General features: G+C 29.4%; 3 protein-coding genes across 3 annotated transcripts; all 3 read left to right on the top strand.

Moving 5' to 3' along the window:
* Positions 1-83: 83 nt before the first annotated feature.
* Positions 84-5,554, top strand: LOC107647881 (uncharacterized). The gene is made up of 7 exons (XM_016351929.3): positions 84-356; positions 707-1,178; positions 2,065-2,202; positions 2,911-2,976; positions 3,832-3,897; positions 4,320-4,388; positions 5,145-5,554. Exons 1-7 carry the CDS (start codon positions 202-204, stop codon positions 5,307-5,309), a joined length of 1,131 nt encoding a protein of 376 aa, XP_016207415.1. The 5' UTR covers positions 84-201; the 3' UTR covers positions 5,310-5,554.
* A 4,314-nt stretch (positions 5,555-9,868) lies between these two features.
* Positions 9,869-13,931, top strand: LOC107645266 (bifunctional nuclease 1). Its single transcript, XM_016349255.3, has 11 exons — positions 9,869-10,410; positions 10,936-11,264; positions 11,675-11,845; positions 11,952-12,001; positions 12,214-12,270; positions 12,391-12,456; positions 12,541-12,615; positions 12,804-12,919; positions 13,087-13,178; positions 13,600-13,654; positions 13,738-13,931. The coding sequence occupies exons 2-11, from the start codon at positions 10,946-10,948 to the stop codon at positions 13,739-13,741; spliced, it is 1,005 nt and encodes a 334-aa protein (XP_016204741.1). The 5' UTR covers positions 9,869-10,410; positions 10,936-10,945; the 3' UTR covers positions 13,742-13,931.
* Positions 13,932-17,607: 3,676 nt separating this feature from the next.
* Positions 17,608-23,171, top strand: LOC107645265 (phosphatidylinositol/phosphatidylcholine transfer protein SFH8). Its single transcript, XM_016349254.3, has 14 exons — positions 17,608-17,972; positions 18,508-18,811; positions 19,140-19,239; positions 19,398-19,664; positions 19,765-19,842; positions 19,947-20,048; positions 20,187-20,236; positions 20,324-20,423; positions 20,518-20,613; positions 20,707-20,820; positions 20,921-21,056; positions 21,844-22,241; positions 22,456-22,530; positions 22,861-23,171. Exons 1-14 carry the CDS (start codon positions 17,939-17,941, stop codon positions 22,879-22,881), a joined length of 1,875 nt encoding a protein of 624 aa, XP_016204740.1. The 5' UTR covers positions 17,608-17,938; the 3' UTR covers positions 22,882-23,171.
* The last annotated feature ends 561 nt before the right edge of the window (positions 23,172-23,732 follow it).

Below are 23,732 nucleotides of genomic sequence, written 5' to 3' on the forward strand. Positions count from 1 at the left end.
ACCTGAAACATTGTTCGTTCCTTTATGAATAATATATTAATTATTATTAAGGTATATATTCCTATGTTTGCCAAATGGTTCTTACTTATTATTAATTGCATTCACTTTCAAACTCATCTATATATCTTTTTGGGATTTTCAAATTCAAGCCCTTAATTCCCTTTTTTTCTAGTTCCATAGAATATAACTACTTATCTTATTATGGAATCTACCAACCATAATAATAATCTCCTTCATCATCATCATCTTCTTCAAGACCAACAAAAACCACATGATGATAATAATGTTGAGGCTTGTTCTTCATCTTGCTATGGTGTTGGAAGCAACCATTCTTGGAGCTCACCAAATACAACTATGTAAGTTGTTCATTCCTTCATGTAATTAATGCTTCTTCATATTCATTATCATAGCAACTTTACTTCATTAATATTAAGTTTTCTTAAAAGGGTTTTATTTCTTAAGATCTTATCAACATGCATCATAACAAAAAAATCCATTGACCATTTTGTATTAATAAATATGTGTAAGTAATTGCTACGGCTATAATACAGCAAAAACTTGCCTTATTTAGCATTCATTAATTGTCGTAACAATCAATAAATGCTAAATAAGGCAAGTTATGACTGTTTTTGCCTAATTTTTTTTGTTACCAAACATTTCCGAATCAAAATGTATTAATTAATGATGCATATATTCATTGTATTAGGGTTGGTGATGATAACTTGAAGCCAAACCTGAATGGTTCAATGATCCAAGATTATTTAGGTTACAATAATAATGAAGAGAACAAAGATATGATGATGAGTAATGGGAGGCTCTTAATGAAGAACCTTTCTCAAGAAGAGCAATATTACTCCACTTCTTCCACTAATGCACAAAGTCATTATCATAATTATATTGGTGGTAATAATAATAATATTAATAAGGCCTATATTAGTATATATCCAACCATAAATGTCTCAAATTTGAACCACCCATCAGCAGAAATTTCTTCAAGCATAATGCATCATCATCAGCAGCCCTTAGATCTATTAACCTCAACAACAACAACATCATCATATTCAAAGGATCATCATCATCATCATGGTCTTAATGGTCAATTATTTACAGAAAACCTTTTCCATAATATTATTGGTCTTGATGATCATCATCATATGCAGCACTCCACTACTAGTATTGTAAGTATTTCTAATTTTTCTTTATTTATTTCTTTCTCCATCAAGTAAATTAATAAAGGTGAAAGCTCAGGTACAGTCGAAAGTTAATATCTGAGAGCCGTTAGATGATTTGACTAATTTGACTAAATTTTCATCTAACGGCTCTGAAATATCAACTTCACGTGAAGTCGACTTCACCTGAGTTTTCACCGTTAATAAAACATATAAAGGGTAAATTCATTTAAGTTTACCAACATTAGGTAATATTATTAATAATTCATAGATATAATAATAATATTTCATTTGCATTTTTTCTTCATTCCTTTTCTCAACATTTTTCTTACTCAGTGGTATCAGTATTTGCTTCCAATAAACCATAAAAATTTTGTTAATTCTATATATATATTGAGAAATATAATGTTTATCAACATTATTAGTATGTATAAAATAAGAACAAAAAAGAACTAGAGAATAGGGAAGAAAAATATAACTAAAAAAAAAAAGAAATTTTGAGATGAATTGAACTTGACTAATATATACTACTTAATTAATTAGCTATTTATTAATACAATTGGTCAATATATAAACTTTTGAATATTTTTAGAAAAGAAAAGCCTATATCCTTTACTATTGTAAAAGTTATTATTACTAGCTTAGCATGAAATAGTTAAAAGTCTTCACTTTAAATTTTGCTAGATTATTAGAGGTATCTTATAGCTTCAGCTTTAAACACACACATATATCTTTAATCAGATTTTTTTTTTTTTCTTTTTTCTTTTGGCTTCATGCTGTCTTTCTTTCTTTATCGTTGAAAGATCAAAGACCCACACTTTCAATTATTACACTCTCAATTAATTAATAATATTTTGGTATTATTTTCATATTTTTTTGTTGCATATATATGTAGCCATCACAACACTTCACCAATAATAATAATGGCATGATGGTAGAAACAAAAAGATCTTCAAGCACTTTGATGGAGTCATCAAATGCATCGAAGAAATCAAGACCCCAATCATCACGCTCTTCATGCCAACACCTTAAGGTGACCAAATTTTAATTTATCTCTTCCATATATATAAGATGAAAACAAATTTGATACCCTATTAAAATTAAACAATTTTTTTATTCAACGCGACCATGAAAATTTTACTTATTGGGTGAGAATTGAGAATATATATTCATGAAAATTGCTTATTATTACTAATGAAAGAAGCTATATATATATATAGAAAAGAAGACACATAAATAATTATATTTTTAATACGTTTTTTTAAGTATATTTTTTTAGTTTGCTTAAATTTTTATATAATTTTAATTTATTTTATATTATTTTTTTGAAAATAATAATAATTGAATTTTAAATTTTTTAATTATAAAATTTAATACTATATCATGATATTATTTTTTTAATTAATAAAAAAATATATAAATAATTATATTTTTAATAACTTCGCATAAATAAAATAAAATCAATCAATTAAAACTTATTTTGTGGGTACTAATGATTGATTTTTTTAAAAGAGGAAAAGAATTGAAAGGATGATCGAATCTATTCGGACTTTGGAGTAGTACACAATTCTAGACTTATCATCAATACATATGTTTCGAAGTTTCATTTGTTACATTATATTATATTATTTCCAAATAGCAATATGTGTGTGGTTTACTACATATATGTCTAGTTATTAATTAATTAGTGTATGTGTAGGTTGCTTTATTTTGCTTTATTTTTTGGTTGTAATAATTTTAGATTAGAAAGGAGAAATTAGGAGATAGGATTGCGGCTCTTCAGCAATTGGTGGCTCCTTTTGGCAAGGTATATATATATATTAGCCAAACTTAAATATATCTGCTAATAATAATTGTTAGGTAAATTGATATATTTAGTTAATAAATTGTTTAGTATAATTATAGAAAAAATTATTCTAAAGAACCGTTAGAAAAATTTAATTATTAAAAAAGATTTTTAATATCAAAATTATTAAGAAGGACTAAATGTTTTTATAATATTTAAAAAGAAGAATAAAATCTTTTTATAAGGAGATAAATATATTCTTAACTATTTTTTATAATATTTAATATATACTATTTGATTCTCAACGCTATATAGATATGTATGAGTATTCATTTGAGATTAATTAGTTAATTAATTTAAAAAAATTACTTTAAAAAATCGTTAGGAAGATTTAATTATTAAAATATTAATTCTTAACTATTTATTTATTTATTTTTATAGTTTTATATTAAAATTTTTATTATTTATTTATTTTTTATTTTTATGATCTTTTATCTTTTTTTCTCTTTAGCTAAAGATCTCAAAAATAAAAAAATAAATAAAAATAAATAAATACTTAATAAAATTACTAAAATTTTAAGAGAAATAAAATTTATCAACATAAAGATTATAAAAAATTATTAAAAATATATTTATTTTCTTATAAAAAGATTTGGTTCATTTTCTTAAATATTATAAAAAAATTTAATTCTTTTTAATAATTTTAGTATTAAAAATTCTTTTTAATAATTAAATCTTTCTAGCGCTCCTTTAAATAATTTTTCCTAATTTATATATTAACATTTTAACTACATCTTCATCTAAGTCATCTAATAAGAGAGTGCAATTTTTTTTAAAATAAATAACGAAAAAAAAAACATTTTGTGGATTTTGCAGACAGATACAGCATCCGTACTTCTAGAGGCAATTGGATACATTAAATTCCTTCAAAGCCAAGTGGAGGTATATATAATATATATTATGAACTCAAGTTAATTTCTAAAGTAATTTTTGAAATTATTCCTGTATATTTAAATAATTTATGATATTTTAATTGTATTAATTATATTTTTTAAATTGATAAAAATATATCATGTTAGTCGATCTTTAATAACATGATAAGTCGTTTAATAAAAGAGAATCAAAAGATTAACATAATGTATTTTTATTAATCTCAAAAGATATAATTGATACAAATAAAATTTCGTGACTATTTTCTTAATAGTCACGACTAATTTAACATACCATTTTAGAGTTTAATTCTAAACATCTATCTCAATATACATATTATTTAATTTATATTCTACCTTAGCTAGGGTTTCAAATTTTCATTTGACTAATTATTAAGGATCTTCATCATGGTTTGATTGTTACATACACAACAGACACTAAGTGTTCCATATATGAAGTCATCAAGGAACCAAATCAGCAGAGGACTCATAATGAGGCAAGGGGTAAGGACCCTATAAATATTATTTGATCATCATCATGTACAAATCCTTAAATTTAATAATTGGTCTAGATAAAGTAAAGTTCATACTATTAATTAATTAGTGCACATTATTATTAAACATACTTAATTATGGCTAGAAATATTATTATTTATGTCTTTTTTTTCATCAATTTAAAATTTTAAGAGAAGTAATTTCATGTCATAGTATCAAATTTTCTATGACATAAAGGTCTAAATTTGATCTTTGTTTGACATAATTTTTTTTTTAGCATATATCAAATAAAAAATAAAAAAATAAAACTATACGAAAATTCATGTCGATTTTATTTTGAGAAGCTTAATCATCATCATCATCATCATCATCATCATCATCATCATCATCATCATCATCATCATCATCATCATCATCATCATCATCATCATCATCATCATCACCACCTCAATTATATTTATATCACTATTTTTATATAACACCTACTCTAATGAAGATGTCAAAAAAATATTTTTTTATAAATTTTTTTATTTAAAAGTGTAATTTATTTTTTCAGCCACATTTTAAATAAAGATAACATACATTTTTATAACGTATCAAAATTAAATCCTACCATCAACCATTCAATAATAAAATAAAATATTTTTATACGAAAAAAATTATAAAATTTTGATTGAAATATCCACTTTTTTATATTCATTACTTTAGAATTAGTTAAGTTTAACCGAAATTGCATGCATCATATGTACATTTTTTTTTCCGTAGGTTTCAGCAAGAGATAATATTATGAACTCGGAGGCAAAGCATGAAGACCTTAGAAGCCGAGGCCTCTGCCTTGTACCAATGTCGTGCATGGCATACATAGCCGGCGATGATGGTGGCGGTTGTGGAGCGTGGCAGCAACCGCCAAATTTTGGCGGCCCAACCTAATAGTAAGGAGAGGATCGGATCTTCTTACATGCATGCAATTTGCATGCACATTCTATACGTACGTCTCTAATGTTAGTCACATTATGTTAGGAGAAAAAACTTAAAAAGGATATATAGGAAATTAATATTAATCTGAGGATGTCTATATATATTTGAGTTTAATTTTGATGCACTTCGTATAATCACATCTATTCTTTTGGATGATTATTCACTCGATTAATATGAAAAGTAATTATTTTTGTTGATGTGACGTTACGTAATTAGATGTACATATAAAATTTCTTTACACTGATAGTACATCAAAATTAAATTCTATACGTATTTAGGCTTCTCCCCTCTCTTCTCTTTTTTATTTTAAATCTTGAGACCAAACAAAAAATTCAGAATCTATATTAATTAATTATTGTATGATTTTTTATTGTTCACTAAATTTATCGTAACTTAATTTAGAGATAAAATGTTATTGCTTCTTTTTTTTTTTTTTTTTTGTTGCTCACGGTATTCTCCAGTTCGACTGGTCAAAGACTAATTCGTCGCGGATCGGAGCTTCATTTAAGAGTCTGCCGCTGGCCAATGGGTTGTTGCATGCATAAGGCGGGATTCGAACTCCCGATACTTGTTTAAGCGGACAAGTGAGCTGACCACTCGACCAACCCATGATTAAATGTTATTGCTTCTTAAATTTACAAATTAAGTGTTTCTTAATTTCTTTTCTTTTTGTTTTTTTTTTGTCAGGCTTTTTTTTTTTTTATCATATTAGTTATCTTTTGTGCCCAAGAAGAAGTTTCTTACATGGAGAGGGAAAAGGAAAACATATTGAAATGGGCTGTTTGATGATATGATCCATTATTATTTGGATAAAGGCCCATTTGAGGTTAACAATGATTTGACCTATGCTCATGTTCATGTCCAAAAAAAGAATATTGTCATCTTCTTTAGGACCAAAACTAATGAGCTTGGAATAATTTGAATTTGTCTAATGGTTAGTTTATTGGTCCACTTAAATAAATGTTAGTGTTCGAATCTCATCTTGTACATACAACAATTTATTGACCAATAAAATAAATTATTAAAAATAAAAATGTTGACCATTGATTTTTGAATGAATAAGAGAGTAAAAATAAAAGAAAAACTTCGGATTACTAAAAGATTGACAAATACCCAATATAATAAAAAGGGAATAATAGCCAAACTCAATATTTAAGATTCAACAAAAGATAGCTCAAATAATGAAACATCATGCAACAATAGAATAGGGTGTTATGTATTCTAAAACTTATAAAGGGCAGTGACTATATATACAGGAATGATAATGAAATATTGACAAAAGTGTAAAAGGGAAAGGGACAGTGTTGGACGGGTTACATGATTGGAAAAATATTGATGCTAATAGTAATCAAGAGTAGTAAATATTAGGGGTGTTATCGGTTCGGTTTGGTTTGGTTTTAGATAAAAAATTAATCGAATCGATTTATTCGGTTTTCACAGGGTATCAATCAATCGGTTTGTTGTTTGTGCAATAATCGAATCGAACCGAACCAAAAACAGTTTGGTTTGGTCGATTTTTTTAATCTTTAAATCCTAACTAATAGAAAATTAATCTCAGTAAAATGATGTTCAAAACAATTAATAAACTGAAATAACATTACATTACATTCAAATTCAACACAATTTCAACTCATTCCAACAACTAAACATAAAACAAACACATTTGTTAAGTCTAAAATTTATATTTCAATGCGTTACTAAGCTACTTCTTCAATTTGATTCGGTTTCTGTCGAACCAAACCGATCGATTTAATACGAAAAAATTCAAAAAAATTGATTTTTTGATTTTCTATTTGGTTGTTGTAAATTTTGGCTCGATTTTACGGTAAATTTTGATTCAGTTTAGTAACTTACACCCCTAGTAAATAGAAGTCATAAACAAGGAAAAGAAATTGTACCTGCACGTTAATGTGAATGTGAAGGAAAAAGATTGAAATATTGTTCTAATAATAATAATAATAATAATAATAGTGTCTGTTTCTAAGATTGTCTATTTCTAAACTTCAGTACAAAGATTCCTCTTCAGAAGAAAACAGAGGTTGATATTTTTAAGGAGCATAGACCATGGTTTCTTCAATAAGAAGGCAGATATTTTAAGATTCTAACAATAGTGATGATTGATATGAAACCTTATCCATATCTGGCAATAGCTGTTTATGCACGTGGCACTCATCTAACATTCATGTATCAATTAATATCATTTTTATTTCAGTTAAAATAAAGTATTATAGTTTCAATTTAACTTTTAAGTAAGACTTTCTTTATTCAAAGAAATATCAAATACTATAATTTTTTTCCCCATAAATATGTTTTAGAACAACGTGGCAATATTATTAGTTTTGTTTAGTTCATAAGTTTAACTACTTAATATCACCTAATTATCTAATTCCTTGTATTAACTATATTTCCGAAAAAAAAAAAGGGGTTCTAGATATATTCTTGTGGTTGAGTAGCATTGTTCATTGACTTCATTCATATATATTAATACTTATTTAGTATTTTATTTTTTAATGATTATACTAATCTTATTATTATAAGTGTATGTAGTAATTATTATATTATAATAAAAAGTATTCTGAAATATTCTTGTGCTGCAAATGCTTCTTTTTTTATATTTGTAATTTAAAAATTTAAAAAGGATGTATTATATTATAATAAAAATTAGAAAGTGTTAGATATGGATTGGCCGAAAACCGCCGGCAATATAACACCGCCTACTGTCTAATGATGAGTATCGGAGGTTTCCAATCTAATTCTTGAAAACCCATAATTGCCCTTACAAGCTTATGTACCTATCCGGTATCCACAAGCTTCTTTTCCTTCAACATTTAAAAAAAAAAGGAAAAAAAGAAGACCAAAAAAAATGTTATGCAATAAATTAAACGAGTTATTTGTTAAAGTAGTCTCTGAATTTGTATTCGAGTCTCAATGTCGTCTTTGAATTTAAAATTATCTTAAATTTGTCTCTAAACTTAACAATAGTCGTCCATAAAATACTTTTTGATGACAAAACGATGACATAATTGAACGGAAACCATGCTAAAAGCCACGCTGGACTGGTAAAACGTTGTCGTTACATTTTTAGTTCCCAAATATAACAAAAACGAGGTTGTTTAGGGTAATTTGAGGGATTTCTACCTTCTAATTAACATGTTAAAAATCCTTAAAATATCTAAACAACGTTGTTTATGTTCTATTTGAGCGTCAAAAATAAAATGACGACATTTTATCTATCCAATGTAGTTTTTAGGATGGCTTCCGTCCAACCACAACATCATTCCGTCATTAAAAAATATCTCAGAGACCATCGTTGTTAAACTCAGAGACAAATTTAAAACAATTTTAAATTTATGAAGAACATTAAAATTTGACTACAAATTCAAGGATCACACTGATAGTTAACTCAAATTAAACTCCTAATTTCAAGTTATTCCTACTTATTTCAATTTATAAATGATTTATAAGATATAAAATTTTAGTTCAAATCAATAATATGTTTTACAAAAAGTTATACGAACAAAATAATTATTTAACAATCGTCGCAATAAAAATTTAATAGTACAATTTTATCTTAAAATTATAAGAGAATGATTTTGTCTATAAAGTCAATAATTTCTGCTATCTTTTCGATTTATTGATAACCATTTCCAATGTTGTTTCTTTTTTCTATAATTAATTAATATGAGTATCTTCAGTTTGATTCTCATTTTTAACTTTTCTTTATGACCTATACTTTAGAATTAGCTTACTATTAAAGAATGATTTTTCTTTGCCAATCTTACATAAGGTCATAATGGAAATGAATCAATCTTCTCTTATTTTACTACCAAGTCTATAAGAAGGTACAATAATATAGTCCTCTCTTACACCATCTACAGTAATATAGTCAAGAAAAGAAAAAGGTACAATAATATATTAATAAAGTTAGGTATGTATAGAATTATATATTATTCAGATAGGTTTAAAAGAAAGAATAAAACTAAAACATAAAAGTTATAACACAGAAATTAAAATATTGAGATTAAATTAGATTTTCGTCTCATATTTAGTGTAAAATATATAAAATTAAGTTATGGTAGAAGGGGATGCAGCAACAAAATACTGTCATAGCAGAAAAGATGTAGAAAGAATACAACGATTTATTAAAAAAGAAGAAGCAGCGAATATGAGAACATGGCAAGATATTGTCATGGCGAAAGGAGATGTAACAGCGTGTCATAGTAGTCTAGCGGAAAGAGACACAAAAAGAGATGCAGCGGCGTGTTGAAGAAGAAAAAACAGCAAACACGAAGAAGGCGACGAGGTGCAGCGGCGTGCCATGGCGGTCTTCTTCAGCTGCTATGGCGGAAGGGAATACAGCGACGCGTTGAATAAGAAGAAGCAACAAACACGAAGAAGAAGAAGGTCACCAGAGCTCTTCCGACCGTTCACTGCGATGTTATCTTTTTATGGGTGATTTTGTTAAATTTTAAAATCTTTTAAGGAGTTATTTTATCAATAACAAAAATCAAATACCATTTTGTCAGTTTAAAAATATTTCGAATACCAATTTAGTATTTACCCCTACATTTTACAACTAAACTAACTTACTAACAGTAAATAAGTACTAAGTAGAGAAGTAAGGGGCAAAAGTGTAATTGTGCCTTCATGGTCTCTGATTCAGACACACACATGCTCTTACCTTGTCTATCTTCTATGTATGATGGAATTGATGACTATGAATTATGAAAACTACTTTAATATACTTTGCTTTGCTTTCAGCCTTTCTCTCACACACACACACATAACTACGTAATCTCTTATCTTCCTTTCTCTTCTCTTCTCTTCATTCATTCATATTCATTCCATTTTCATTTTCATTTTATCCTCCTTTTCTCCACTTTCCTCTTACTTCCAATTTCATATGTTTCCTTTTCTTTTTTAAATAAAACCATGTATCAATAATAAAAATCTTAACATGCTCAACTGAATATATATACATATATATATTTTTTTACTTGTTCTTGCTGTGACTCAAAACACCGTCTGATTGTTGACCCTGCATCTCTTCCAGGTGTGGATTTTTTTGCTTTTGAATTTTATCCATTTCATATTTTCTCAGCTTTCTGTTAATTTGTTTCATAATTTAGAATCACATGCTAACCTAATATTGTTCAAGCCTTATTTTGTTTTTCTCTTAGGCGATCATCAACTACGTTAATTGAAGTTTCAATTATATGAAATAAAGTAGTGCCAGAAAAAAATTGGCTGTGTAGGGTTTTTCTTTTTTTAATTGTAGATTTTGTTTGTAATGCTAACGTTTAAACGTTTTGTATGAAAATCGATTAACTGTTAGCTAGTCATCAATGAATTTTTCAAAGATATTATTGGACTATAAAACTGTGCTTTGAAACTGTCTCAATAAGTAGACATTGAATCTCACAAATTTATTCAGAGAGAGAGTTAGTTAGATATAGAACTATGTGAAATTGTCTCTTTCCTGAAAGAATTTTGTAAAGTGATGACAGATATTTTGTGTCTCGAAGTCGTTACCGAATAAGAGCCTAATATTCTTTATTTGTTGAATTTGGGGGTTTAGGGTTTATAAGATGGGTTCTCTGCAAGGACCAGTTTTGTGCCCTTCTGTTCATGCTAAACTAGCAGGGTTGTTCAGCCTTCCTATGATTGGACCAATGAATGTTAGCTGTGTTAGAAGTGAATTCTGGGGATTCAAGGAACTCGGTGGCGGCAGCGGCGGTGGTGCAAAAGTAAAGCCAGGGATCCTTTCTTGCAATGTGCACATGAGGAAGTGCAAGACAGCAGTGCATTGTAGTTTCAACTCGTCTTCGAATGACAGCAGTGGAAGTGCCGCGGAGAATTTCAATGAGAAAGATGAAGATTATGTCAACTCTAGCATTGTTGAAGCTGGTATGTTGTTTGTAGCTACTACAATTTTGATTTAAAAAATGAGCATGTATTAGTATGATCAATTTGTGAAGGGAGCCTTGGAGCAACGGTTGAGTTTCTGTGATCTTGAGATCATGGGTTCAAGCTGTGGAAATAGCCACTGATGTGATTTTCTAGGCTGTGTACATTACATCTTTTGGGTGCGGCTCTTCCCCGGACCTGCGTCAACGTGGGATGCTTGTGCACCGAGCTGCTTTTTTATTATTAGTATGATCATATGCTGAAGAGCATCTATAACTAGCTTCGTTTCTTTTTATCTGTCACGGTCACTTTTTGGCACATCATTAGATCAATGTATTTGGAAAATAATTGATTTGGTTTAGTGCTAGAAGCTTTGATTAATGTATCTGGATACAAATTCGGTTGAGCAGTTGAGGTGAAGAGCGGAGCAGATGGCTTCATAATCAAAATGAGGGACGGAAGACACTTACGATGTGTTCATAACAATCCTCAGGGAGGGCATCTTCCAGAGTATGCACCACATCCTGCTATTGTTTTGAAGATGGAAGATGGCACCGGCTTGCTTCTGCCGATAATTGTTTGTAAGTCCCTGTACTCTGATTATGATAGAATGCAATGTTACTTCTCATTTTTTGATAGTTATATTATCCTTTCCAATGTAAATTTCTGTTATGTTTTTATTGGCAGTGGAGATGCCGAGCGTTTTACTAATGGCAGCCATGCGCAATGTTCCCATAGTATGTCCTTTTCTCATTTGAATTTTGCCGCATCACCCTTAAATGTAGCTGAGTTTTTTTTATTGTTCAAGATTTATAGTTGATTGATTACCAGAACGGGAAAGGTTGTGGTTTTTTATGCAAATATAGCAGTGTGCTAGATATATAACTATTCATATGTCTCCTTCTGTCGGCTTGAGTTTTTAATACTAATTACTTTGTTGGTGTATCAGGCTAGGCCTACTTTATATCAAGTAGTGAAGGAGATGGTTGACAAGATGGGTTACGAAGTATGGTTTTTGTTTGTCTTATGAATTCGTGTCCAGTTCTGATTTCATTTGTTATTGTCCTATGGAACTTCTGTGCTGATATTAATTACCGAACGACGTTATTTCCGGCTTCTTGCGCAGGTTAGACATGTCAGGGTTACAAGAAGAGTTCATGAGGCATATTTCGCTCAGTTGTATCTTACCAAGGCATGTATACTCTGTATTCTTTCTCTTCTAAATGGAACAAAAACTATGAATTCCCTTAAAGTGTTGTTTGACACTTTGGTATAGGTTGGAAACGAGGCAGAGTCTATGAGCTTTGATCTTCGACCTTCGGATGCTATCAATATTGCAGTAAGATGCAAGGTAATCTTTCAAAATATGAATGCATCTTGTTCTGCAGCATATTGCATTCTCCTGTTGAGGGAAGTATCATCACGTCCTTGTATGCACATTTAGAATGTTTTGATCGAAAGCCAAATCTTGAGGTTACATTAGTTGAAATTGAATATTTTTCATCGTTGATTTTAAGTTCTGTATCAATGTTGTTGTAGGTGCCAATTCAAGTCAACAAATACTTGGCATTCAGTGATGGAATGAGAGTAGTTGAATCTGGAAAGCTTTCGACGCAGTTCCCTTTGGACGGTCAAATATTTGCCGAATTGGACAAGTATGTTTTCGAAACATATAACATTACAAAGCAATATGATTGTGTTGTATTGTATGTGTCGAAAACAATGAATTTCTGTTTCTTTAAAAGCGAGTTTTGGAATCCGTCTCGCGATTTTGAACTTCTTTTTGAAAGAAAAGTATATTAACTAAAAGAAATTGTTTCAGGCCAAGTGGTCAGCCTTGTGTTGAAACTCAGGAGTTCAATCTCTTGCATGAAATGCTGAAAGCTGTTAACGAAGAGCGCTATCAAGATGCCGGTAATTGCTTTCTTATGATTATTAATTCGATTGTTGGAGTATATTGAACTTATTATCTCTTAAGAATTTGGTATCATCATCACTTGGCATGCCATATTCCCTTAGCTATGGTATAGTGAAAATTACATTGATCTTCGCTGATGTTAGACGATATTTACACACGGCACCCCTTGATTTCTAATAATTACACTAACCTCCCGAGGTTGAAATGTTAGCGTAAATATGACAAATTAAGGAGTGTCGAGTGTAATATCGTATAACGATGGGGTAGTTTGTTGTAATTTAAGCTGAGCTATGAAAAAAGCTATGATAGATGAGGTATCTTAAATGATCATCATCAGAACATGTTTTCTTAACTTTATATTTTTCTATGAACTAATCATAAGTTCTGATGTTAATTATCACCATATCCTTGTGTCAGCTTTGTGGAGGGACCAACTCAATCAACTTAGGTCTGGAAAAAATGTGAATAACAGGTATGAACCCTTTATTTTGATATGCCAATTCACAACTTTCTTATTAAATCAAGTTGACATTTTGTTTTTAAAATTTGATGCAGATAATGAAGGGATAAATTTGTAAATACAATCAAACATTAGCATGTTAAGGGGAATATGCTATGTTTTTTTAATTGAATGTGTGAATATTTGTATATATATTTCCTAACATTGATGCTAATGCTTCATGTATAACTTTTATGAAACTTGTTTCAATTCTCAATAGTTGTTGATTTGAAATGTACTATTTGGCTAATGGTTGTGTTTGTGGCTTCACTTGGTTGAAAAAAAAAAAGGCTAAATTGCAAATTTTTTGTTTTAGTGATTCTCTCTCATATCTGAATTTTATTACTAAGAATTTTATTAATATAGGTATCTGTCTCTAGAACTTCAAAGTGGTGTCTAGGGCATACAGTGATAATGATGATTACCTAAAAAATATTCCTACATTATATAATAATTTTACAATTCAGCATTTTCAATCAAGTAGTATTTGATGGTATGTTTGCATGTGCATTGAGATGGCTCATAGTGATGTGGAAATTCAAATATTATTTACTTCTATTTCGTTATGGCAATATGTGGCTCACAAATTTTGAATTGTTATAATCTGCTACCAAATCATTATTTGGTTTGGTTAAAAGTAAGAAATTTGTTGCTTCTACGTTGGGTTTTACTTTAGGCTTTAACAATATTACTGTGTTAGAAAAAAAAAAAGGGAATCAAATGATTAGTCATACTAGGGTTTTCTAGATATTTGACTAGTTATCTAATAAAATTACTAGTAAAAAAAAAAATATATAATTATATAATCGTTTTATAAACTAAAGGAAAGATAGTGTCAATTATTATTCTGGAAAATCCAATTACTAGTAACATGATCTAATCCAAAAAAAAAAAAAGGTAATGTTTGTGTTTAGATAATTTAATCTATGATTATTGTTAATAATTCAGGTAGATTACCTATATCAATTTGCAAATGCACGCTACCTATCTCCCAAAGTTCTTACCTATCAACCTACCATTTTGCCAAATTGACTGCTTAAATTGCTCGATATATAGGAAAAGTGTAGGGATCAGTAACTTTTGTGTTTTCTGGCTATTATTTAACCATCAAAACAAAGTGAGTGATCTTTTACTATTAAATATAATTTCAAACCATTAAAAATATTATTGATGGCCAATTGATGGTTACAAAACACTAAAATTGCTGGTCCCTAGCATCCGTTGGATATATATGCGGAGAACCAATTTTCAATTACGCCTCACGGGATTGTTTCACAATTTTGAGTTTATATTATATTAATTTAAAATGTGTTTGATTTGGTTTTTTATTTTTATGCTTTCGTAGAAACTAGTAATGTTTGACAATTTCATGATACCCATCCATTACAACCATAGAATTCGAAGGATTACATATCATAAATATTGACATTCAATCAATAATATATATAATACAAAAATTTAGTAAATAATACAAAAATTCTTAAAAAATCATAATTGATTCTTCTAACCAATAAAATATATTTATAGCAAAAAATTATATATTATGTATAAAATTTTTTGTGTTATATATAAATTTTTGTTATATCAATAAATTTGTGTTATGCGCAAAAATTTTGATACCAGGTCAATAAATTTTTGTAAGCTCTAACAAAAAATTCTATAATAAAAAAAACACAGAAAAAGAGAAACGATAACGTATATATATTATTTATTAAACTTGTGCCAAACTTAATTATATTTGATTATAAAATATTTGTAAGTGTAGTATCACTGTATAGTTTATATTTATAGAAATTAGTAAACTTAAAAAGTTAAGTGACTTAAGGTTAAAGAAAAGTTCGTAGTCTAAACTCATATTTTGGTCCTAACTGGCGTGCCAATTAAACATAAATGCCTAGTCAGTAGTCGCAACCCCGGCCCCTTGCGTGAATAAACAATTTCTAAACTTTTCTTAGCAAATTAAGTTGAAGTGTCCCTAAATTTTGAAAAAGGATAAAATAGTAAAATAATAATAATAATTTAATTTTAATATATTATCAATATAAAATATTTTATATCATCATCTAAATGTATATGATTTTTAGATAAATATTTATCGGTCAATATAAAAATAATTATTTTATTAATTCAATGTTAGATAATTGTTTTCCGTTTAGTATATTAAAATTAAATTTAAAAAATAAATTATGACTATACGTACCGTTAAGGAAGTTGATGCTTTCAGAATCTGTATCGTTAAGCAAAATAATAATAGGAAAAGTTTAGGACCAATTTATTAAAATCTGGTCAGCACTTAGTCAAAAAAATGAGTAATTTTTTACTATTAGATGAAATTTCACACCATTAAATACATTATTAATGGCTACGATTCACAAAATTTGCTGGTCCTTAGCACTCCTCATAATAATAATAATAATAATAATAATAATAATAATAATAATAGATGATACAATGAAAGTAGAAATAAAGAAACAGTAAATAATCCAAGAATTGAAGGTTGTGGGCGGCGTAATAACTAATAAGCCACCACCAACTGCCACCGCACCAAACCACATTCTCGCCAAAAAGAGAGCCAATAATTCTTGACCCACCACACAAAAGAAAAAAAAAAAATAAATGGAAGAAAAAGACACACAATTTCTCATAATAATGCAAATAATACATGTGGGCCAACAAGGATCAAAACCCATCCCACGTGCATGTAGTAAGATTTTGTTTAACTTATTCACAATGAATTCTCTTAAAGTTTTTGGTTTAGTTAATCTAAGACACATGATAAAATTATTATTAAAAAAATTTTAAAATTTTTTGTAATAAATATAAAATAATTATTTAAAAATTTAAATTTTTTATATTCTTAATATTTTTTTATTTATGATTTTAATATGTATTTTTAAAGCACAAAATAATTAAACTCTTTTTTTTATGTTGTTAAATGTATTTTTTAATATATAATATATTTTTTATATGAGTTTTTTTTGTCTCATTAAAAAATATATAATGAAAAATCATACATAATAATATCTATTTCGGTTAATTGTGTAACGCATTTCTCCTTTAATGAACGTTTAATTGATGATATTCAACGGGTTATACTATTAAAAAGAAAAATGTTACTAGTTTGGTAATTTTATATTCAATTCATTCTCAAATCTAAATAACAACTTGATTTGTATATACTATCTGTATATTCTGTATTTTCACATAAAAATTATTTTGCTTAAAATTAATGAGTAATTTTAACTAGTAACAGGTCATGTCATATATTAGTAAAAAATAATTAAAATTTATCTTATTTAATATTTATTAAAATTTTTATTTTTTATTTTTCTAACATTATTATTATTATTACAAATATAATTTTGTAATAAATTATAATAAAAGTTAAATTTTACAATAAAATTACATCAAAGTTGCTGAAATTATGAAATATTCTCTCATTAAAGGCAACTAGAGTTGGATATAACTACATCTTTCTTCTATATTAAAGTGAATTTAAATTAGAATTTAAAAGCCATAAACACTAATAATATATAATATAATTGATAATTAATAATGAGAGCCTTTTCAAAATAAAAATTAATATGGAGAATTATTATAATATCTTATAAAATTAAAGAGTGCCATAATTTGTATAATATGTATAGTTGAAAAATTGTTACATTAACTAAAATTTGTTTTAGAAATTATAAATAATTAATTTGATAATGCTATTATCTTATGTGAAGAATGATTTGGTAAAGTAACAAATCCCTTGATATCATATCATTTCATTGTCATTATAAAGAAAAACAAATCTTACCATGACAAAACTAAACTCAGTACTATCTTCATCCTTGAGACGATTTCTAAATACTTTTCAACGTTCCATAATAACCATAAATCCATAACTGATTCCTTCTCTTTTGTTTTCTTTTCTTTCTTTTAATTTTGGATCTAATTTTTCAACTTTCTTTCTCTTTTCTTCTTCTGCCGACACCTTCTATCCATTTCACGCTCCTTGCCTTTGCCGCACAACAAATCTCAAAATATAAATAATAAAAATAGTAATAAAGTAATATTATTAATAATAGTAATAATAATAATAATAATAATCCCTAAAAAAAATTATTCATTATTTCAGTTCTAATTTTTTGAGCTTTTGCTCTGTCTCTCTGTGTTTGTGTGTGTGTGTTCTTGCTCCCTCTTCAATTTCGATTTTTCGATTTCAACTTGATGATTTCTGTATCGTAAAACTAAGATCTTAGCTCAACAATAATGTCCGGTTCGCTCGATCGGTTCGCACGCCCTTGTGAGTATCACTTTAACGCTCACAACTATTTTTTCTCTAATTTTTTTTTTGTTAAATAATGATGTTTTTTATTTATTTTGTTTCTGATTGAATTGGAATTTCGATATTAATTTTTTTTTCTTCAGCCTTAATCTATCGTTTTTATTGATTGATTAATTCACTATTTCGATGGATCCGATAATTCTGGATTACTAAAGTCAGCTGGAGTTGTTGTCTAATTGAGCTGAATTCAGTTCAATAGCGATGGAATACTCTCTTAGATTTAACAAATTTTCAGTGTTAGTTTTGGTTTTCCTTTTTTTTTTTTTTGTAATGAAAATTTTAGGTTGTTAATTAAGCTCATAATTCGCAATCCTTGGATTATATTAACTTGATTCGATTGTGCTGGATTTGTAATGAAGAATTTTAGGCTAATTAGGTTACTTTTCATTCTGCATTTGCCTATGATATGAGTTCTGGTGGAGGAGGAGGAGGAGTAGTAGTAGTAGAATGGAATTGTGAAATGTGTTTGAGACTTTTTCCTTTTCTGGATTAGGCTTTGAAGGTTTTTCTGGTCATGATGAAAGGAGAGAGCGGAAATCAGATTTCGAGAACTCAGAAGACGATCGGCGGACGCGAATTGGCAGCCTGAAGAAGAAGGCCATCAATGCGTCCAGCAAATTCAGACATTCTCTTAGGAAGAAGAGCAGCCGGAGGAAGAGCACTGGCCGGACCAATTCGGTCTCCATTGAGGATGTTCGAGATGTTAAGGAGCTCCAGGCAGTGGAGTCATTTCGGCAGGCTCTTATGTCGGATAACTTGTTGCCAACGAGACATGATGACTACCATATGTTGTTGAGGTTACTATCCCGTATTCCTCTCCTGTCATGTTCAAACTCCAAGCATATCCATCGATTGCATAGTTTTTGTTCTAGCTACTAATAAAGGTTGTGATAATTGCAACAGATGCATGATTGATAATATGTTATACCTCTGATCATAATGAGTACCTATAATATATTGGTAGCAATCGCAATTCACCTTTTTGCTCTTGGCATTTAGGGTTTTACTAGATCATCTTTTGGTGTATTCACATTTTACATGGTTCTTAGACAAACTATACACTAACAAAATGACTTGCTTCCCTTGGAATATAATTTGAAACAATTTAACGGATTGTTTCTGCAGATTCTTGAAAGCTAGGAAATTTGATATCGAAAAAGCAAAGCACATGTGGGCTAACATGCTCCAATGGAGGAAGGACTACGGCACTGATACAATCATAGAGGTGAATCATTTTATTTGGAAAATATAACCAAACATCTATTTCTTTTCTTCTTTTGTTCATGTTTTATTTATTTATTTATTTAATGATCATTAGTACATTTCACTTTCTCAAACTTGTGTTCATACTTTTCTACTTTTGTTTCCACTCTTTCTGTCTAGGATTTTGAGTTCTCTGAGTTGAATGAAGTCCTACAGTACTATCCACATGGTTATCACGGAGTGGACAAGGAAGGAAAACCCGTCTATATTGAAAGGCTAGGTAAAGTTGATCCCAATAAGCTTATGCAAGTAACTACAATGGAAAGGTATTTGAGATACCATGTTCAGGGTTTTGAGAAAACGTTTGCTCTTAAGTTTCCTGCATGTTCTATTGCCGCAAAGAGACATATTGATTCGAGCACAACCATTTTGGATGTTCACGGCGTGGTATGTTGTTTGTCTAAAACAGTCTTCAAATTGTCATTGTCACCATTTTAGCTTATTTCAGTCCATACTTGGTTTGACAATGCCTCCTTGTGCTTTGTAGGGTTTCAAAAACCTAACCAAATCTGCGCGGGAACTCATCATGCGGCTGCAGAAGATTGATGGTGACTACTATCCGGAAGTAAGAAAGCCTTAATCATCAATTATTTTGTAGTTTCCACTTTTTGGTGGCTTCAGAGTTGTTTGTTCATGTGTATTTTCTAATATGTAAATGCTACTATGCAGACATTATGCAGAATGTTTATAATCAATGCTGGCCCTGGTTTTAAGCTACTCTGGAACACTATCAAATCATTTATTGATCCAAAAACAACTTCAAAGATAAATGTGAGTGCAAAGTGTTTGACCATTCTTTCTATTTTTTATTTTTATGTGATTTCTATGATGTAATTATGTTTTCCAGTTGAAAGAGCAAGTAAAATTCTACACATGGTAGTATTAACTGCTACTTTGATGTTTCATTAGGTTCTGGGAAACAAGTTTCAGAATAAATTACTTGAATTTATTGATGCAAGGTAACTGTGATTTGATTTTAATGGTGATATTTCTCAATTAACTCATATCCCTGACAAAGATTCGCAATGACTGTGTTGTTCTTCCAGTGAGCTGCCAGAATTTCTTGGCGGTATTTGTAATTGTGCAGATGAAGGTGGTTGCATGAGATCTGATAAAGGGCCATGGCAAGACCCAAACATTCTAAAGGTTTTTTGTACACTCCGTTTTTGATCAAATAAGTATCTTCTGTTTGCTTCTTCTATGCATCTGTAACTGAACTAGAATGGTTGCGCGGATGCAGGTGATTCTTAGTGGTGAAGTAACCTCTAGACAGATAGTAACAGTTTCAAATGACGAGGGAACAGTGATTGAATGTGAAAAGACGTGTTATCCATTGGTATAGTTCCTGACACCATCTTAGAGACTTCATGAATGAGAACTTTTAGATTATATAATACTGAGCATCTCCTCCTCCTGAATTTGAGAGCAGATACGGAGTAGTGATACATCTACAGGAGAATCAGGATCTGAAGTTGAAGACATTACTTCTCCCAAAGCAAGTGGGAATTATACAAACCCTAGGTTGACTCCTGTCCATGAAGAAGTGAGTGATCATGTGCTTAATATTGATATTGTTGAAAGTGAGGAAAAGAAAGAACAATGTCTCAATTGAATGATATATAACATCTTTTGTGTTTGTCCAGGCAAGATTGGTTGGCAAAAATAGCCATGCTAGTGGTTTATCTGAGTATGATGAGTATGTTCCAATGGTTGACAAGACCGTTGATGTTGCATGGAAGGAGAAGCAAGCCAAAACTCAAAATACATTTGGCTCCAAAGGTTAGAATACTTTATGCTATCTTCCTTTAAGTTATTGATTTTTGGCATGCCATGATTATCAACGTCTCTTCATTTTATTGAAGCATGGTAGGCGGGAGCTAAACACGTGTTTCATTTTCTCTCCCTGTCCCTCGCATAAGGGTGTGAGGAATGCAAAAGACCAAATTATGTGATTCTACATGATAAAATATGAAAGGGAATTATATAGTTTTTTACAAACTAGACTTAGACCTATGCAAGATGGATTCATTTTTTTTAAAAGAAAAAGATTATTAGCATATGATAGTTTTTTCTTCTTAAAGATAGAAATTATGTGCTAGTTTATTGATAAATCTGGTAATCTTGCATAGAATGAACCAAAAATAATATTTATTTAGAATGAATACAAAGAATAAAAGTATATATGCCTTGGCTTAAATGACTTGTGGTATATAAATATTTGAGTTAACATATTGTAATTTAAATATGAAAAGAAATATATCCTTCTGGTAAGAAGATAAGAAATTTTTATCTTTTCATCTAGATAAAGAGAAATTCGATTGCGAGCATAAGTTTAAGAATTTGGTTTATACATGCATAAAAGAGTGATTAACTGACCCAATTTATTGTGCTATCATTTTTACCTGTGAGTACATATCTTGGGTGTTGGACTCGTGCTCATGCAAGAATTTTTCATAGATAAATTGAACAGAATCAGCTATATAGTAGGTTTTGGATTGGAATTTTAGTTCTCTGTGATTGGCATTCAACAAAAGTATGCTTATAACACATTTGTTCTTTCCAACAGAAAAGCTTACATTGATTACCACAAAATCTCCGGACGGAAGATTTTCATATATATGGGCTATTATAGTGGGCTTCTTTGTCTCCATCTTCGCGTTCGTTCATTCAATAGCACGTCATATAAAGGTAATAAAGGATTCTAAATCCATTGCTGCCCAAAATATGTCAAACATAGCAGCGGATTCACTACCCAAGGAGGAATCATGTTCCCTTTCACCCGTACTTGGATTCAGAAAGAACGAACTCGTCTCAGCTGCTTTGAGACGCCTTGGTGAGCTTGAAGAGAAGGTTGGCATGCTACAGTCAAAACCTAATGTGATGCCATGCGAGAAAGAGGAACTATTGAATGCCGCGGTCTATCGTGTGGACGCATTGGAAGCTGAACTGATTGCTACGAAAAAGGTAACTTTATTTAGTTTAAATGTTTAATTTACAATCGTAATATTTACTTCAAACTAAATAACTGAAACACTGCTGTTTTACTACGTTCCAAATTCTAATAAATTGTTAGTTTGTTCCTTGGTTTCCTCATTAATCTGTGTGTACTAAATAGCCCACTCTCCATAGCATGTACGATATATATATATAAAACTAATGTGCTCCAATTTCTAAACAGGCGTTGTACGAAGCTTTGATAAGACAAGAAGAACTTCTAGCTTACATAGACAGACAAGAGAGAAGGAAATTTGAGGTAAATCAAGATAATTGCATCTGGTGTATATTTAAGGTAAGGGTTTGGTTCTGTCTTGAGACAAAAAAATCTGGAGATAATGGGACAGTAAATAGGTGTCTCCGGCATCCCTTCTTTTTAGATTCACAGAAATTTGCTTAAAAATCATATATCATCATATCTCCCTGACCGGACAATTTTTTTTATCTCCGTTTTCGTTGCCAACGTCGAACTCCATTGTCTCAAGACAACAACCAAAAGTTGCCTAATAGATAAAAACCAAATGTTTTTCCCATTTCTTTTTTCTGCATGGAACTCTTGAAAGTTATGTCCATTCTGTTTGTTATGCAGAAAAAGAAGTTTTGCTGGTGAAAGAGATAACTGTACAGGACGGAGCAGTTTGGTGGGTTGATCCCTAATAGGCTCATACCTATTTATCTCATCTTTTTTTTTTCTGTAATTTATTTTGCGTGTATAGATAAAGTCGCTTCATTGGTTCTCTCTAAATTGAGTAATCGGCATAAAATTCTATTATGCTGGAATTCTATATGAATGGCTACTTGTCTCTCTTTCCCTCTCCCTCTCTTCTATAACGCTTCACGATGATGAATTTGAGTATTGATTAATAAGTTGATCCGTGATATTTCAAACTGTTAACATTATATTCCAGTTTCCACTGTATAGATGTATCTTAACAATATTTTGTACATACTTTGCCAAACAAAATCGTATTGAATATATTAGAAATTTAAACATACTTATAGTAAAGGATTGTAAAAATGTAAAGTATATATTAAAAATTAGTTATCAAATCAGTGATTATATGTGTGTATAAATAAGAATTTAATTTTGATATATTGTGGTGTAAAGTAGTTTTACACATGCATTCATTTATGTAACATTATATCAGCAAAAATAATTACCTTTTATATTAACTGCGTGTATGATCATCTAAAAAAACGGATGTGATTGCACGACAATATCAGTGCATCAAAATTAAATTCGTATAAATAAATGTATTGTTTGTTTGTTTCATATATTTTTATTATGTATATTTTATATCAATATGTATATTATACAAGTGACTAAGTTTTCTAATGTGTAGCACATTTAAATACAAAGTGCTTCTTTGATACACAAATTTTCAATATTTAATGATTAAATGTGTTCATGACTTCAAATTCCAATCAGTTTTTGTATTTTCGTAAGCAAAATTGGGTTTA

This window comes from Arachis ipaensis, chromosome B6 (genome assembly GCF_059453495.1).
Source record: "Arachis ipaensis isolate K30076 ecotype BB chromosome B6, ASM5945349v1, whole genome shotgun sequence".
In the NCBI taxonomy this organism is placed as follows: Eukaryota; Viridiplantae; Streptophyta; class Magnoliopsida; order Fabales; family Fabaceae; genus Arachis; species Arachis ipaensis.